We start from the raw sequence: 15,771 nt of genomic DNA, 5'->3' as shown, positions 1-15,771 counted from the left end.
GACCTGTCGCCCGAGGGGGCGGCGTCGCCGAGGGAGGCGGGGCAGGGTTGAGTTTCTGGTGCGGGTAAAAGTTCAGAGGCAGCGAAGCGTTGGCTTTGTTGGCTTGGCAGTTGCCGAGGTAGGGTTTGGTCCGCTCCCTTCTGCCGCTATGGCTGCGTTAATGAAGAAAATCATCAGTACTGCAAGGGCTCCCGCTGCTATGGGTCCCTACAGGTAAGGGGGGGGAAATGAAGAATGCTTTTTGACACAGCTTTAACCTGTGGAACTCGCCGCCACTAGATGTGACCTCTGCCCAGTTGAATCGGTTCCAGCGGGGACGGCACGGCTTACAACAGCTTCTGCACAGGGAGGAATGTCAAATGAGCTGGAGTTTCTTCCCCAACATGGGAAGAAAGTGAACATGTTGCAATCTATAATTACTTGATTTGGCAACTCCAGCTGTTTTACTGAAATGCAGTAATGAAAGACATTTAAAAGCATGTAGCCTTAAAACTAGTGCCTTGATGCAGATGCTCAAAGACATTGCAGTATCTGAAATATGTCTAGATTTAATATAGTAAAAAAGAATAAGACGAATGGGTTTGCTGTTGCATAGGTACAAAACATATAAGTAATGGATAAGGTGCTTATTAAGCATATAATCATCAAATAATGTTTAAAAAGCCTCTTGAAGACTTTCCAGGAGTCTGTTTTCTGTTTTTTTTTCTGAGGGGCAATACCAAATTGTTTGGAGCAAAATCCACTGGACTCAATGAAATTTACATTTGAATAAATTCCTCTGAAAGAACAGCTACTGAAGCCAAAGCTCAAACACTTTGGCCACTTAATAAGAAAAGATTCATTTGAAAAGACCTTGATGTTGGGAAAGATGGAAGGCAAAAGGAGAAGGAGACAGCAGGGGATGAGATGGTTAGATAGTGTCATTGATGCAATAAACATGAATTTGGGCAGGGCAAGGGAGGCAGGGAAGGATGGGGGGGGGGCTGGTGTGCTATGGCCCATGGGGTTATGAAGAATTGGACACAACCTAATGACCAAACAAGACCAGCCTTGCACTTATTTCGAGCACATCATCCCAAAGACTGCAATCTTTGATCTGAGAGAAGCTGAACTGAACGTAGTAAATTTTTATTTTTGAGCAGATTTATAGGAATGCTCTATCAATGTTGCTAGGAATGCCACAAAACATGAGTATTGTTACATTTTAAATTGTGATATATTTTTGTCCTATAACCTCAATGTAGCATTGTAGATTCTTTAAGGCAGAGGCCCCTAACCTTTTGGCACTAGGGACCGGTTCCGTGGAGAAAGGTTTTTCCACGGACCAAAGGGGGCGTGGTCTTGTGTGCTGCCTGCATCCCATGGATGGGGCTTCGCTTGTTTGTGCTGCCTGGTTGCTGGCATGCCATGGACCAGTAGAGGTCCACGGACCGGGAATTGGGGACCCCTGCTTTAAGATATCTCTGCTGACCAGGTACAAGGGTTTACTTACTTAGGGTTTTGGAAGCTTTGCTACACTTTTGTTATTCTTGTTAAATGGTTCAGTCAGAAAACTCTTATCTAAGTCACAATATTACAAAAAAAAAACCTCTGTGATTTATTTTTTTTACATTTTCATTATCTCTTACTTTGTATTTTTATGAAATAATTATTGAGTTATATAGAAAGTCAGCACCCACCCACCCTCCTAGAGAATGAAATATTTTGGGGAATATTAAAAGGGCAAGATAGAATATTTCCCCTGAAGGAAAAATGTAAAAAAATAAATAAGTAAAGGAGGCAGAAACCAGCACCAGTGTTCCTGCCCCAAGCAGAAACTGAGGAGGCAGTTTTAGAAATGCAGATTTGGTAATCCATTCAGAAAGGCTGAGTCAAATGGAAACTCCAGATAAGCAATTAAGGTGGACAAGATTAACTCAGACAAACACCTAGGATTTGCATTTCCTCTTCTGCCTATAGAGCCAGCCATGACTCCATAGAAATCTGACAACAATCATTAGAATATTAAAGGACATGTTCTTGCACAGGAAGATCAAATACAAAGCCCAAAGAAGGTATAAAAATCCGCCCACTCTCAATTCCATTTGCTCAGCTGTCCCAGAACTACAAGCTGTGGTTGTCTTCATCAATAAACTTTCTTTCCAATCAGCCTCCATATTGTTTCCAGCACCTTTCTCCTGGCTTGGAACTGATGGGTTTTTCCTTCCCTACAGTTGCTCAACTGACATAGTTAATGAATACTGCAAAGTTAAAGATTGCTACTCCTGTTTGCTTGAATTCAGATTCCTCAGGGTCTTGTTTTTTGAAGTGTGCAAATTAAAACTTGTAAAACAATACTGTGCCTATTTTATTTTCATGTTTACTAAAATAATTCTAATACTATATGATTATTTTTGTGGGTTTTTTAGTTCCCCAAATCAATGTATTGTACAGTAAAACTATGCTTAGTTCCAAGGAAACCTTTAATTCATTTTATATAAAAAATAGAACTCTTAGCAATATCCTCTTTTATGCAAAATTAAGGATTTGCATAGCAGCACTGAATGAGCTTAAATACTTGGTCTGCCAATTGGATAATAGGACTTACAAACTATTCAGATTAGTAGGAAGCAGCTTTGCAAATGCACTGTATTTCACTAGGGATTCACTTTACTTTTTTCCATTGGTTGACTACTACCGTATGTAAAGAGATTCAGACAAAATTCATTATTATTGTAGCAAATAATAGCAAACATGAATCAGCTATGCAATAATTATAAATCTAGTCTGGAATATAGTAAATACGATAGTTATAGCTTTTTGCCACTTTTGTTTTTGGTTCTAAAATATTTTAAATATTTGTTCAAATAACTAATAAAATGCACGTTCATAGCATTTTTTTCCTTCCGCAATATTTGCTTTGGGATGAGATTCCAAACTGAGTCTCATCCAAAAATCTTTTTCCTGCTCAAGAATGCCCAAATTCATGCTTGGTTTCTTTATTTCTAACCTTTTCAGTATGTGTGAATTAATCACTACTGACAAAATTCTTAAAATTGTAGAAAATTGTACAAGCAGATGTTGAAAGGCTGGAAAATGCCTTTCTTCTGAGGGTTCGGTTTTCCTGCTGGGAGTACTCCAGTGCAAGGATTCAGACAACTACTTGGAAGCCGGTTCTTTTTATTTTTCAGGAAGGCGAGAGATAGCAAGAAGTCTGCGTTCCTGGAGCTAGCTCTCTTTGTATAATAAAAACCCTGATTTTTATACCTTTTTTCTCCTTTTGTGTGTGAGTGCTTGTGATTGTATTTCTTAATGTTTTAAATCCTGTCAGGGGTTGTCTTCATTTCCGCCGGAGGGTAAACTCCGTGGGGTGCAGAAGGCAAACTTTGCAGGGTAGTTTGATTGGATTATCAGTTTCCTAATGTTTTCTTATTTTTGTTTTGTGGCAATCTCCTGTCTGCTATGGAATTTATTTCGTGTCTTTTGTCTGTTTGTTTAGCTGATTTGGCATGTCTTGTGTTTGTAAGGGTTTTCTTTTCTTGTTTCCTTAGTTTTCTTAATTACTTAGCTTTTGTCTAGGGGGCTTCTTTCAATACCTTTTATTAAATCTCTTTTCCTATGCAAGTTTGTTTTATGGCTGGCCTGATGTTCCCTTTGGGCTTTTCCTGCTTGGTTGTCACCACTGTCCTCATGAAGTTCCCTTTCCACAATCCTTCATTTTTTATTTTTTATTTAGAGTGTGGTCTCTGATTGAATGTCTGGGTATACTTGGTATTGTGATCAATCTGGATCATTATCATGGCTGCCTGTCTCCCCTTTAATTTTCTCTTCTGAGAGGGAATACAGGCCTTTAGGCAGCTAAGGCAGGGCGGTATGCATCGACAGAGGCAACACATGAGGGCTCCAAAGACACAAATGGTGACTGTGGTTGTTATAAGGATTTTGAGCCAATGGAAATCTGGCATCCATGAGAAGAGCCATGAAAAGTCCAGGAATGATTGCTCCTGACCAATATTCTGAGATAGCTCTTTCAGGTGGTGGATGTCCCTCCCTACGAGTTCTGAGGTTTCGTTCAGATTGAAGCAGCACATCCCTTTGAATGTTTCGCAGCCATAGTTATGCTTCAAGAGAAGGAAGTCTATTGCTGCCCTATTCTCCAAGGTGGCTTCTCTGACCTCCCTCAGTTCTCTGTTAAGGGCATCCAGGGCATGGGAGGTCGAGTTCAAGCTTTTTGCCAGGGTACATGCTAGTCTATTCAAATTTTTAGAATTTCGCACTGCCAATCCAGGTACCCCTACCAGGGATATTGCCAATGAGATGTATTCTGTTTTTGTGGGAAGGGAGACTTTGGAATCACAGTCTGAGTCTAGGGTTTGGAAGGCTCTCCTGTGTCGTCTCTGTAAGGATGGCATAAGCATGGTTAACCTTCCCAAGGTGCAGGGGCCATTTGTGGCATTTGCAGGATGGTATGAGTAGGCTTTTAAGCCACAAAGAAAAAACCATCCTGGTGGGAACTTCAGGTAACTATATGAAAATGATATGGTCTCTGTATAGTTGCATTTTAGTTCTGTGTTGCTAAGACTGGTGCATTCTGTGACCCTAGGTGAGCTGCACCCAGTGACATTATGATTTCCCTCCTGCTAAGCAAAAGTTAGTGGTGTTGAGTATTTCTCTTGCTAAATATTCCCATATGTTTCCTTTCTCTGGGATAAGCTTTGGTTCCAGGAACGCAGTTGTTTGTGTTACAAATGTTACAATTGTTACAGATAATAACATAGTATATATTGCATTTCATGTTCCCCATTGCTAGATTCCTTTTCTTCCCTTTCTCCCCCCCTCCTTTTTTTTTTTAATAGCAATGTAAAAAAAATGTAAAAGGTCAAGTATCAAAAAATTATGAGAAAGGTATGGTTAAAGTCCTTTTTGTTAAAAAAACAATGAAAAAAGGTTTAAAAAAGAAAAAAATGGAGAAGGTGAGAGAAAAAATAAAAAAGAATAGTTTATAACTCAGCACCTAGGAGTCCAGTTTTGTGTAATGCAATGTTTGCACTTGGTTCCTCACAGTGGTGTGGTTCAACGGTGTTGAAGAATGCTGCAAGCGTCCATTGATCTGTGTCCCAATCTTTCTTTGAGTTTGATGGGTGGAATTGATTGTGGTGGAGTTTGGCTATGGTCTATGACTGCTGGCTTTGCATGTGTCCAATGTAGCCAAGAGTCTTGTTCTGCAACCTTTATGGCAGTGTGTGTAGTCAGTAAAACTTGGTAGGGTCCTTTCCACCTGGGTTGTAGAGGGGAGGTTCTGGTGAAGAGCTTGATCCACACCTAATCTCCTGGCTCATAAGGATGCAGGGCTTCTTCCAGGGGTAAGGTCTGTGTCAGCGCACTCTGGGTCCAGAGGGTCTGTAGTCTCTTTTGCAGGGCTGTAAGATAAGAAGAGAGAACCCTATCCCCCCTATCTAAGCAAAGGGAATGAGGATCTAGGCTTTGTAGGGTATGGGGGGGTGACCAAAAAGGATCTCAAAGGGGGGAAATACCTATATCTTGTCTTGGTCTGGTTCTGATATAAAAGAGGGCAATTGGGAGCACTTGTGGCCAGGAGAGGTGTGTCTCCTTTAAGTAGTCCCACTTCTGATGCATCCCAGCCCCATAAGGAGGGTGGCAGGCTTTTTAAAATCTTCATGAAGCCCTGTGTTGCTGGTTATCAGCCTGATTGTCTTGTGTGTGCCTTTTTCTGGGATTTCCAATTACAGCCCCTGTTTGCCTCATGTTATGGTAGCTCCCATTTTACATAGGAGATCCCTTCCTAGTAGAGACAGTGGGGACTGGGGGCAAATAGTAAATGCATGGTCTACTGTGAAAGGTCCTAGTTCTACTGGTACGTTGTGGGTAAGTTTTACAGGGATTATTTCTCCCACTCCCATTATGCTATCCTGAGCCCCTTCAGCCACTAAAGCTTTATATGGTAGTTCAGTAATGAGGAGGTGGCTCCAGTATCAACTAAGCAATTGTATTTCTTTTCTCCTATAAGAATGGTGACAATGGGTTCCCCTTCTGGGCCGTTTTTTAAAGGGATAGCTAGTCCATTAAAGGTAGCCATGAATTCAGTGCTTTCATTGTCATGCTCTAGTCAAGAAAGGGGTAAATCATGTTCTCTTCTTTGCTCCCATTGATGTCTATTGTTATTATTTATTGGAGGAAAGGGAGCGCTGGGTGGTGCCTGGTGACTGAAACTTTGTTGCTCAGTGTAATGGACTGGATTATTGCCTGGCCTCATGTTCCTAGGTGGTGGGTGATACCGGTTGCAGGAGGGGGGGTGTTGCCTGCATTGCCTGATGAAATGACCTTCCTGTCTGCACCTATAACAATGCTGATATTTGCCTTGCGACCATCCTGCTTTATCGCAATGCCAGCATTTATTTGAATTATAGGGGGTTTTACCTGGCGTTTGTCTGGCGTCATGTTTCATTACAGCAAACATTTTTTAAGTCTTCCTGTCTTTCTATTCGTCTCTTTCTATCTTTCTCTTCCTCTTTCAGCTTGTCTCTTTGATCATAGACAAAGTTAGCAATTCTGCGCAACTCTGCTATGTCTAAGGTTGGCCAGTTAGAGACAAAACGGTGGAAATGTTCTTTAATATCTAAGGTGGACTGATCCACGAAGGCTGAAGCTAAAATCCTTTGGTCCTTCAGGCAGCTAAGGTCTAGGTGGGCATATGTAATAGCTGCTTCTGTCAGGCGGACCCAAAAGGCATCAGGGTTTTCCTTTTCCCTTTGTGTTGTTTTTTTTTTTTTAAATTCAGACTAGTTTAAAGGGTTTTTTTTTCTTTTTTCTTATTTCCTCTAGAGCTTCTAGTAAATTATCTTTTGCTCTAGTGTTCATCCCATTGATTGGTATCATTATAGTCCCGGTCAGGGTGATGTACTGGCCATGCGATGTGGGCTGGGGCTGCCTGACCAGGGATAGTTGGTGGTTTGGCTATTTGGTCTGTTTTTGTTTTTTCCCCCCAAACAGTTTTAATAGTTCATCTTTCATTAGAAAGACTTGTAACAGCTGAGTCATGTTACCCCAGGATGGATTATGGCTGTCTATGATAGATTTCAGGGTTTTAATAACTGTTTGAGGATCAGCCCTGAAAGCTGGGGTATCCTTTTTTTCAGATAACTAGGTCAGGGGCAGAGAAGGGGGTGTGGGTAAAAACATATTCTAGTTGTCCCCTATTTCTGCCTGGCACTGGCTTGTTTAAAAGGGGAGCCATAATCCGTGCCTCAGTATTCCCTTCCCTGAAATGGGTTTCAGGCTTTTCCTTATTATTATTTTTTCCTTGGTCAGGTCTTTGGTCCTAACAATTTCAGCCCAGCAGTACCAATAGGGTATTTGGCTGGGCTTAATGCATGTTCTAAGTGCTTTCAGGATTTTATAATCTAAAGTACCGCTATCAGGCCAAATTTGTCTACCCGTGTCATCTCGCAATAAAGCCCATTTTTTTTTGCAAATTCTTTTTGCATCTTTTTTATTCATTCCAGGCAGGACAGGCACTAACCTTTCGTCCCAAGCCTCAAGTAATCCAAGGGGGTCTCTTCCACTGCCCTCGAGCTACAACTTCCCATATTCCCTACCTGATGTGGGGATTACTTTGGTTTAGCTGGGCTACCGCCGTCAGTTTTCAGACAAAAAAGGTCTGGAAAGGACTCCGGTTTCCCTACACACGGAGTACGGGCCCCTTTCTCGTAGGGAAACTCCGCCATCAGTTTTAAGACCCCCCCTAAAAAACGGGGATCTTGGAGGACCGTCTGCCCCCTAGCAGCCCGGTACGGGCCCCTCCTAACACTCCGCCGTCAGTTTTCAGATCTCCCTTAAAGGTGGGGATCTGGAAGGACCTGCTCTGCTTTGTAAGGCAAACTATTTCCAATTTTGTTTGCCAGCAGCCGGTACGGGCCCCTTCTAAATGCACAGGGCTTTGCTTGCGAGATGCACCAGGACTATTTATTCTGCTTTCTATTTATTTCCTAACACCAGTTCCTTTCTCAGCCCACTCGGTTTTTCTTACGTCCTTCAGAAGGACTCACACTCTGTGATCACCCCTTGCGTTCCCAAATCCAGCCGGTCACGGCTTGTTGGAGCTAGCAGCTGGCTGGGTGCGGCTGGTAATCACAGAGGAGGTGAGATCCCACTGTTTCCGCAGAGAAAACCCACAATCACACACCTGGTACACTCACACTTCCATTCCCCTCCCTAGTAAGATTATAAATTTGAAGCGGTACTCACCTGCTTTCAAGCAGCTGTTGAGCAGAAAAGCCCAAGGACTCCCTTTACTACCCTTATGCCTTCTGGGCTGGGTCCGTGGATGTTGTCCCTGGACAAAGAAGGTCCATGCCGGCTGGGTTTGGATCCGCGGGCCCGGTCCGGTGGCAGGGTTGGCTGGAAAACCTTCGTGGTCGCCAATTGTTGAAAGGCTGGAAAATGCCTTTCTTCTGAGGGTTCGGTTTTCCTGCTGGGAGTACTCCAGTGCAAGGATTCAGACAACTACTTGGAAGCCGGTTCTTTTTATTTTTCAGGAAGGCGAGAGATAGCAAGAAGTCTGTGTTCCTGGAGCTAGCTCTTTGTATAATAAAAACCCTGATTTTTATACCTTTTTTCTCCTTTTGTGTGTGAGTGCTTGTGATTGTATTTCTTAATGTTTTAAATCCTGTCAGGGGTTGTCTTCATTTCCGCCGGAGGGTAAACTCCGTGGGGTGCAGAAGGCAAACTTTGCAGGGTAGTTTGATTGGATTATCAGTTTCCTAATGTTTTCTTATTTTTGTTTTGTGGCAATCTCCTGTCTGCTATGGAATTTATTTCGTGTCTTTTGTCTGTTTGTTTAGCTGATTTGGCATGTCTTGTGTTTGTAAGGGTTTTCTTTTCTTGTTTCCTTAGTTTTCTTAATTACTTGGCTTTTGTCTAGGGGGCTTCTTTCAATACCTTTTATTAAATCTCTTTTCCTATGCAAGTTTGTTTTATGGCTGGCCTGATGTTCCCTTTGGGCTTTTCCTGCTTGGGTGTCACCACTGTCCTCATGAAGTTCCCTTTCCACAATGATAAATTATGCTAGTAATTGGTTTACTAAGTAAGAGGACTGGCCTGCTGTTGTTGCATTTTTCAGTCATTTGTACAGATGCTGCCCAGACTTCAAAAGACTACTTGGTGTAAAATATGTGTGAAAAAGAGCTAATCTTTTCTCAAGGCACAGCCTTCAGGAGGGGGCCTGTAAGTAACTTGCCATGTTAGCCATGCAATATGACTAAAACATACTTATAGAATAGCCTATAATTGTTCCAGTTTGGGAGGAGGTTATTAACATCTATTAAGTAATAACTTTGATGCAAGATTTAATATTCTTTGATTCATATTTCTTTTGAACTAAATTCTTGCTGCATAGAAATTGACATTGAACAAACAAAGAAATCTTTATAAGCCAAAAAATTTATTCTTCAGCATTGGACAAATGTACATGTTCAAAGTAAAATCCAAATTGCTTTCTTTGGGTTTCTTCCATGCAATACCTGTGTCCACAGAATGAAAGAAAGTGATGTAAATAAACCAGGCTTCTAAAGGTGGCCTAGCAAGACTTTTTGTTACTAGTGATAATATATGAATGTCATATAATATATGAATATAATTATTTATATGAATATATAAATATACATTCAAATAGCAAATCAATCAATTTCTCTTGTTCTCTTTACTGATTCCTATTTTTCCTTCTTTTTACTATCTTAGCCAAGCAGTGTTGGTAGATCGGACCATGTATATCGCAGGGCAGCTTGGTATGGATCCCTCCAGTGGGCAACTTGTTCCAGGAGGTGCAAAGGAACAAGCTCACCAGGTGAAATGTGACCTCTGTCAGCATTCTAGAAAAACCCAATTCCAACAGATAACTCTGAACCAGACATGTTCTCAAAGTTCCCTTTTATTAGAGTAGTAAACTGGCACATCTGGGAAATCCCAAATCTGAAAGTCCCGGGTTTCCCTCCAATAAGTAAAATATTACAAATCCACCTCCTGCTCCCATTATTCCATCACATGCCCCAATCACCATCCGTCCCAACTTGAGACCCAACTTCCCTCTACTCCTCCTCAGCCAGGTGCAGGAACAACATGACCTTGACTCTAAAGAAGAATGATATTCCCCCCTCCCATCTTCCCAGGCTCAAGAATGTGGAAGCTTCCGGTGCTAATATGGCTTCCAAAGCTGACAACCTCCCTTATTCTACTAACAAGTCTACTATTACTGTTATGGCTGGTCATGTAGTCAGCAAGGCGTTTAGACTGGATTTAGGATGTGGGATAAGCAGATGATGTTGCTTGATGATGATGATTAATGTAACATTTGTTATATGAAAAGAACACATCCACAACGTTCAAAATAGAGGGTCTGGTATCGTAATTTCATTGTGGAAATAGACATCATTATTGGAGCTCAATAGAGCTGAAATAAAACAAATCCCTGCTTGTAATTTCAGAGAAGAGGCATCCTGTCAGCAAAACAAAGTGGCTGAACTAAGTCCCGCCATTCCCCAGTGCCAAATATTTAATTGCTTCTGCCTTCTGACTTTCATTGACAAAATCATCAACTTTTATCTGCCAGCAATTAAAACCGAGTGACCTTCCTGATATTGTGGTTGTGAAAGGGCAATTATGCTGGCTGAGTTCAACTTAAAAGGCAAAAAAGAAGCATCGTATCCTGTTTTTTTTTAAAACAAGCCTTTCAGGGCAAGAGAGCATATAATATAACTTTCCTAAAACTTTTGAGACGGTAATACATTAAACAATAAACACTATATGGTATCTGTGTATATGTTAGTTGCCATAATAGACTGTTAACTGAAAAGGTATACATATAAAATGCATACAGGAGCATGCTAAGCAAACAAACCATTGAACTGGGTATATAAAATAAAGATCCAGTTAATTCTATATCTTTTAGGAACCACTGCAAACTCTAGCACAGGGTAGAATACCTGCCCATTTCCATACTGTTTCTGTATATCAAATTGTGTTTCCTTCAGGATTGCCGTCTAGCATATGGAAAAGAATACAGCTGCTACTGTATGTAATTGCCATTTTTTGCACACCTACTTTTCTATCTTGAAAAGGTTCATTTCAATGAACTAATTGAATCTCTTGGGGTCCTTGGTGCTCTCTGAGTTTGATTGTTCTCTTGCAGATGTTTCATTACCTGAACTAGGTAATGAATCAGATGCTAGTCTGATTATGTTATCTAGTTTGGATAATGAAACATCTGCAAGAGAACAGCCAAGCTCAGAAAGCACCAAGGACCCCTCAGTTCATCTCTGAGCTACAAATATTCTCAATTATTAGTAACAATCTCTCTGCACTGGAACTTCCATCATTTCATGTTTTCTTAGATAGTAGTTGATAATGTTTTCATTATCATAGGCTGCTCTTACATATATTTCATGATGTTTTACTTTTGTGTTTGCATATGATTACCACTGTACCCTGGTCTGAGTTCAAGGGATGATGTGGTCATGTTCAAATAAATTAAACATTGTCCTCATTAGGCCCTCCAAAACATTGGGGAAATTCTGAAAGCTGCTGGCTGTGACTCCTCTAATGGTATGTTTACATTCAAATAAATTGGTGAACTTATCTATAAATGTATAGAGAGAAAAAGATGTTTTCTGCCTAATGAGAAAGAACAGCTATTAACTGATAGTTCAAGATAACTGTTGCAATGGTACCCAGGCTGTTCCTTCCATATAAATTTTTGAATTTATTGTGTTAAAATTTTTTATTATGCTGGTTTTGCTTAAGATTTAAGATTTTTGCTTAAGTTCTATATAAGTGATTTAAATAATACATATTTTGTATTATTTACTTGGAACAGTAGATTAGTGCTGCAACTTTTCTGACTGGTAAAACTACAGGTATTTTGATAATCCCTCCTCTCCAAGATAGTAAGTGTATGGTTTTGGAGGTTATTCGTACACTTTTTTTTCTTTCTTAAGGGTTTTCTCTGTTTTTCAGATTGTCAAATTAAATGACAATCAAAATTAATGTTCATAATACCATTTTTTTCTGGGTCAAGAATCACATTTGGCGTTTGTGTAGTAGGGTTAGGGTTGCACACCCAAAAGAAATGGTTGGGGCCAAGATAACATAAAATTTTACTCCATTAACATTGAAAGGTAATTAAAATTTGTTTCTGTGGACATTTTTCAGTCCAGTTTCATTGTTCCTTGCATGATGATGATGATGATATTTTTATCCCACTTTTTATGTAACTCAAAGCAGCAATCTTACCTTCTTCCTCCTATTTTCCCTACAACAAGAACAGTGGGTTGGGTTGAGAGATAGGGACTAACCCAAAGTCACCCAACCAGCTTTTATGTCTAAGGGAATCCTAGAACAGTCTCCTGGTTTCTAGGCCAGTAACCTTAGCCACTGCACTGAACTTTAAGTTATTATTTAATAACATCTGGAAGTCTCTGGGGGCCAAATCCAAGGTTTGGGGAGAATGTGTGCAGTCTTTGGTCCATAGATTGAACACGTCTATTGTAGAGTAACTCTTCACAAGTTGTTGCCCCCAAAAGATAAGGTGTATAAAGTTCAATAATACCTAGACATCTTGATCCTAGAAGGATTATAGGAATTGAAGTCCAGCACCTTCAGAAACCACCAAAGGTGGGTGAAGTCTAACTCTGCAACCCCATTTGGAATGGGGTGGCCTACTCATTAAAAAAAGAATCACGGTTCCAAATCACTTGCCAGATAAAATCCTTGCAATATATTTCTATGCACGTTTGCTCAGAAGAAATGCCAGGCTACTCTGAAGTCTGTGTGTGTCTGTGTGTGTGTGTATGATGTACAAAAGTTCAGACTTAATTATATTGACTGCTTAAATGTGTATAGCTAGGTGATGTGAAACATAATTAAAGACAGGGTTTCTTCATTTTTAGTGGTAAAGACTACTGTACTGATGACTGACATGAAGGATTTTAATGATATTAACGAAGTCTACAAGCAATGTAAGTATGGCTAGTGGCTGCATATTTAATTTCTTTACCTTATTTTGTGTTTGGATGGAGATATATCCAAATATGTACTTAAGCTTCTGCTATAACTACGGTATATAAGTTTGTGAATTATATATAAAGTTCAAAGCAGTACTAGAACTGGTAGAAACTGTAAAGGAACATTTGAATTCTATAATCTGTTAAAAAGCATGCAAATTCTTTCATTTGGCTATATTTTAGATGGAAAGTGCTTTATATGGGACTAAAACTCTATTGTGGTTTCTATACATCCTTGTGGCTACTTGGTATTGTTCATAACTTGCAAGCACATTTGTTTTGGAACATGCTTTCTTTTGGAAAAAAAAAGGGGAGGGATTTAAATTCTTAGTTTGCTGATTTATCCACTTGCATTCTGTATGAATCTTTATAGAACCAGGAGGCCTTTTCCTTACCTAACTTTATAACTTGCTATTTAATATAATCCAACTAAATAAATTCTCTATTTCTGCATCAATTATTAATTGGAGCTATTTATCTACTCCATATAGTTTTCAAGTGCAACTTTCCAGCCCGAGCTGCTTATCAGGTTGTGGCTCTTCCGAAGGTAAATATCCGTTCTTATTTCTATAAATACTGGGAATGAATTTAATGTCTTTAGATTAGAAAATTTAATATTTTTAGATTTGCATTTTGTTATGTTCTTAAATATAACTTAGATATTGAGAAAATAGCTAATTCTTTTAACAGTGCAGTCTTATCTATGTTTACTCATAGATTGTGCGCTGTTTCTTTGTGCATCCTCTCATTTGAATTGAGGGAGTTCCTCTAATTTGCACAAGACATAATATTTTCTGTGATTGCAACATCACCATGGGATAACTCCTGGATTTTCACCTGCAAGGAGAGGATTAAATCCATATAAACCTGGCTGGAGGGGCAAGAGAGAGAGAGAGAGAAATGGGGAGGAAACCAAATTGGTGCACTCAGATTGATCACTATGCCCTCTGCTCTTTAGATGAGCTGTGTTGTGATATGAAGTACAGAGCCATCAATATACTGATGATATTTAGCTTGATCTGGCTACCCCAGATCTGCTGGAAATGCTAAATTTATGTCCCAGGACCGGGAGATTAGATGGGTCAAAGCAAGTTAAAGTTGAACCCAAGAAAGATGAAGTTGCTGTTGTTCCTTTGTTAGCTCCAGGGTTTTCTAAGGTGGTGGTACTGCTTCTTAGCAAGCAGACCTTCATCCCAGGTTCACAGTTCTGCTGGATGTATAGCTGGTATGCCAGCTGGGTGACTGAAATGGAAGAACCTGGCTACAGTGACTCGTGCCCTTACTTACCATTATATGATTGAACTTCTGTAATAAACTTACGGCCTACCTTTGAAGTCCATACTGAAGCTGCATTTGGTTCAACTTATTATTTGGTTCAACTTATTATTATTACAAGTACTCCTTGTTATTTTGAAATTATTACACATATTTTGCAGGCCCTCAATAATTGCCAGTAGAATTTGAAGTAGTTTGAAAAGCTAGTTTTAATTATGAAGTCCAATATGGCTTGGTACCAAGATATATTCAGAACTCTTGTTCCATGTGGTATCAGTCTGAGATGTCTTCTAGGAGAAATTAGTAGTGATGTTCCATTTTCATGAACTAAGGGGTCCTGAGGCCAGAAAATGTTACATTTTGGTGATGGCGCAGCCTCTCCCGGAAGGGAGGTTAGTTCTTTGATAACAGCCTTCCAGAAACTGATACAATCAAGCTTTTCTGGATGGCTTCTGAAGTGTAATTGTCACCAGTTATGTTTTACTGATTTGGTTTGAGTATTACTGTGATTCTATGAGAGGAAAATCCTGATTTCTCCGGTGCTTGACAATGTTCTTATTATTCATAGTAAAGTACCATTTATTATTTTCATATTTTAAATATGGGTTGTCGATGAATAATTTAAAAATTGAACCTTGGCAATGTGAAGAGGTGTGGATTTTATCTCCCAGAATTCCTCAGTCAGCAAGGCTGGTTGGGGAATTCTGGGAGCTGAAGTCCACACCTCTTCAAATCACTAGGGTTGAGAAACACTGATCTAAAACATCATGAGCTGAAGAGACTGAGGAGCTTTACATTAAACAAACCAACTCTGCCCTGACTTTATATGTTATATTTCTTCCTTCCAGGGTGCCTGTGTGGAGATTGAAGCTATTGCCATTTCGGGACCCCTTCAAGATGCCTCACAAGCTAAAATCTAGCAGCTCTGATTTCTTTTGCCATGGTCATTTTCACTGTCTATAGGATTCAATTCTGTCACTGATTCTCTCAAATAATATTATTCCTGAATTGTGAATCTGACTCATTTAGGTGTATTTGGGTGGGCAGATTGACTCACAGGCATCACTGCACCATTAAGGCTATTTGTTTATTCACGGTATAGCAATGTCATTAGTCTCAGTTACTTTAAGATGTGTGCCACCTGGAGAATTTTGAGAGTTGATTCATACATCTTAAAGTCACTGAAGTTGAGAAACATTGGAGTATACTATGAGTAAAGGACACTACAAGACTAAATACTGCAAGCTGCTTAAAAACATATTATGAGGTTGGGAAAGCAATAGATCTCTTCAGATAAACTTGTCATAGATAAGAGAGAATAGATTTTCTAAAATTTGGGAGTCACGATTAATCTCTAGCTGTGTTTAACATTAAGCAGAATTGTATACTTTAAAACATGAGAAGAAAAATCTATGAAGAATAAATCAAATTGCTATAACACTGA

General features: G+C 39.8%; 1 protein-coding gene across 1 annotated transcript; it reads left to right on the top strand.

Moving 5' to 3' along the window:
- Nucleotides 1-74: 74 nt before the first annotated feature.
- Nucleotides 75-15,771, top strand: RIDA (reactive intermediate imine deaminase A). The gene is made up of 6 exons (XM_026690517.2): nucleotides 75-213; nucleotides 9,736-9,841; nucleotides 11,541-11,595; nucleotides 12,939-13,007; nucleotides 13,544-13,599; nucleotides 15,176-15,771. Exons 1-6 carry the CDS (start codon nucleotides 149-151, stop codon nucleotides 15,245-15,247), a joined length of 423 nt encoding a protein of 140 aa, XP_026546302.1. The 5' UTR covers nucleotides 75-148; the 3' UTR covers nucleotides 15,248-15,771.

The sequence above is a fragment of the Notechis scutatus genome, chromosome 3 (assembly GCF_049901735.1).
Source record: "Notechis scutatus isolate UNSWTSFEM ecotype Mainland chromosome 3, rNotScu1.2, whole genome shotgun sequence".
Classification (NCBI taxonomy): Eukaryota; Metazoa; Chordata; class Lepidosauria; order Squamata; family Elapidae; genus Notechis; species Notechis scutatus.
Note: the sequence above shows the minus strand (reverse complement) of the source record. Positions and strands in the feature narration are given on the sequence as shown.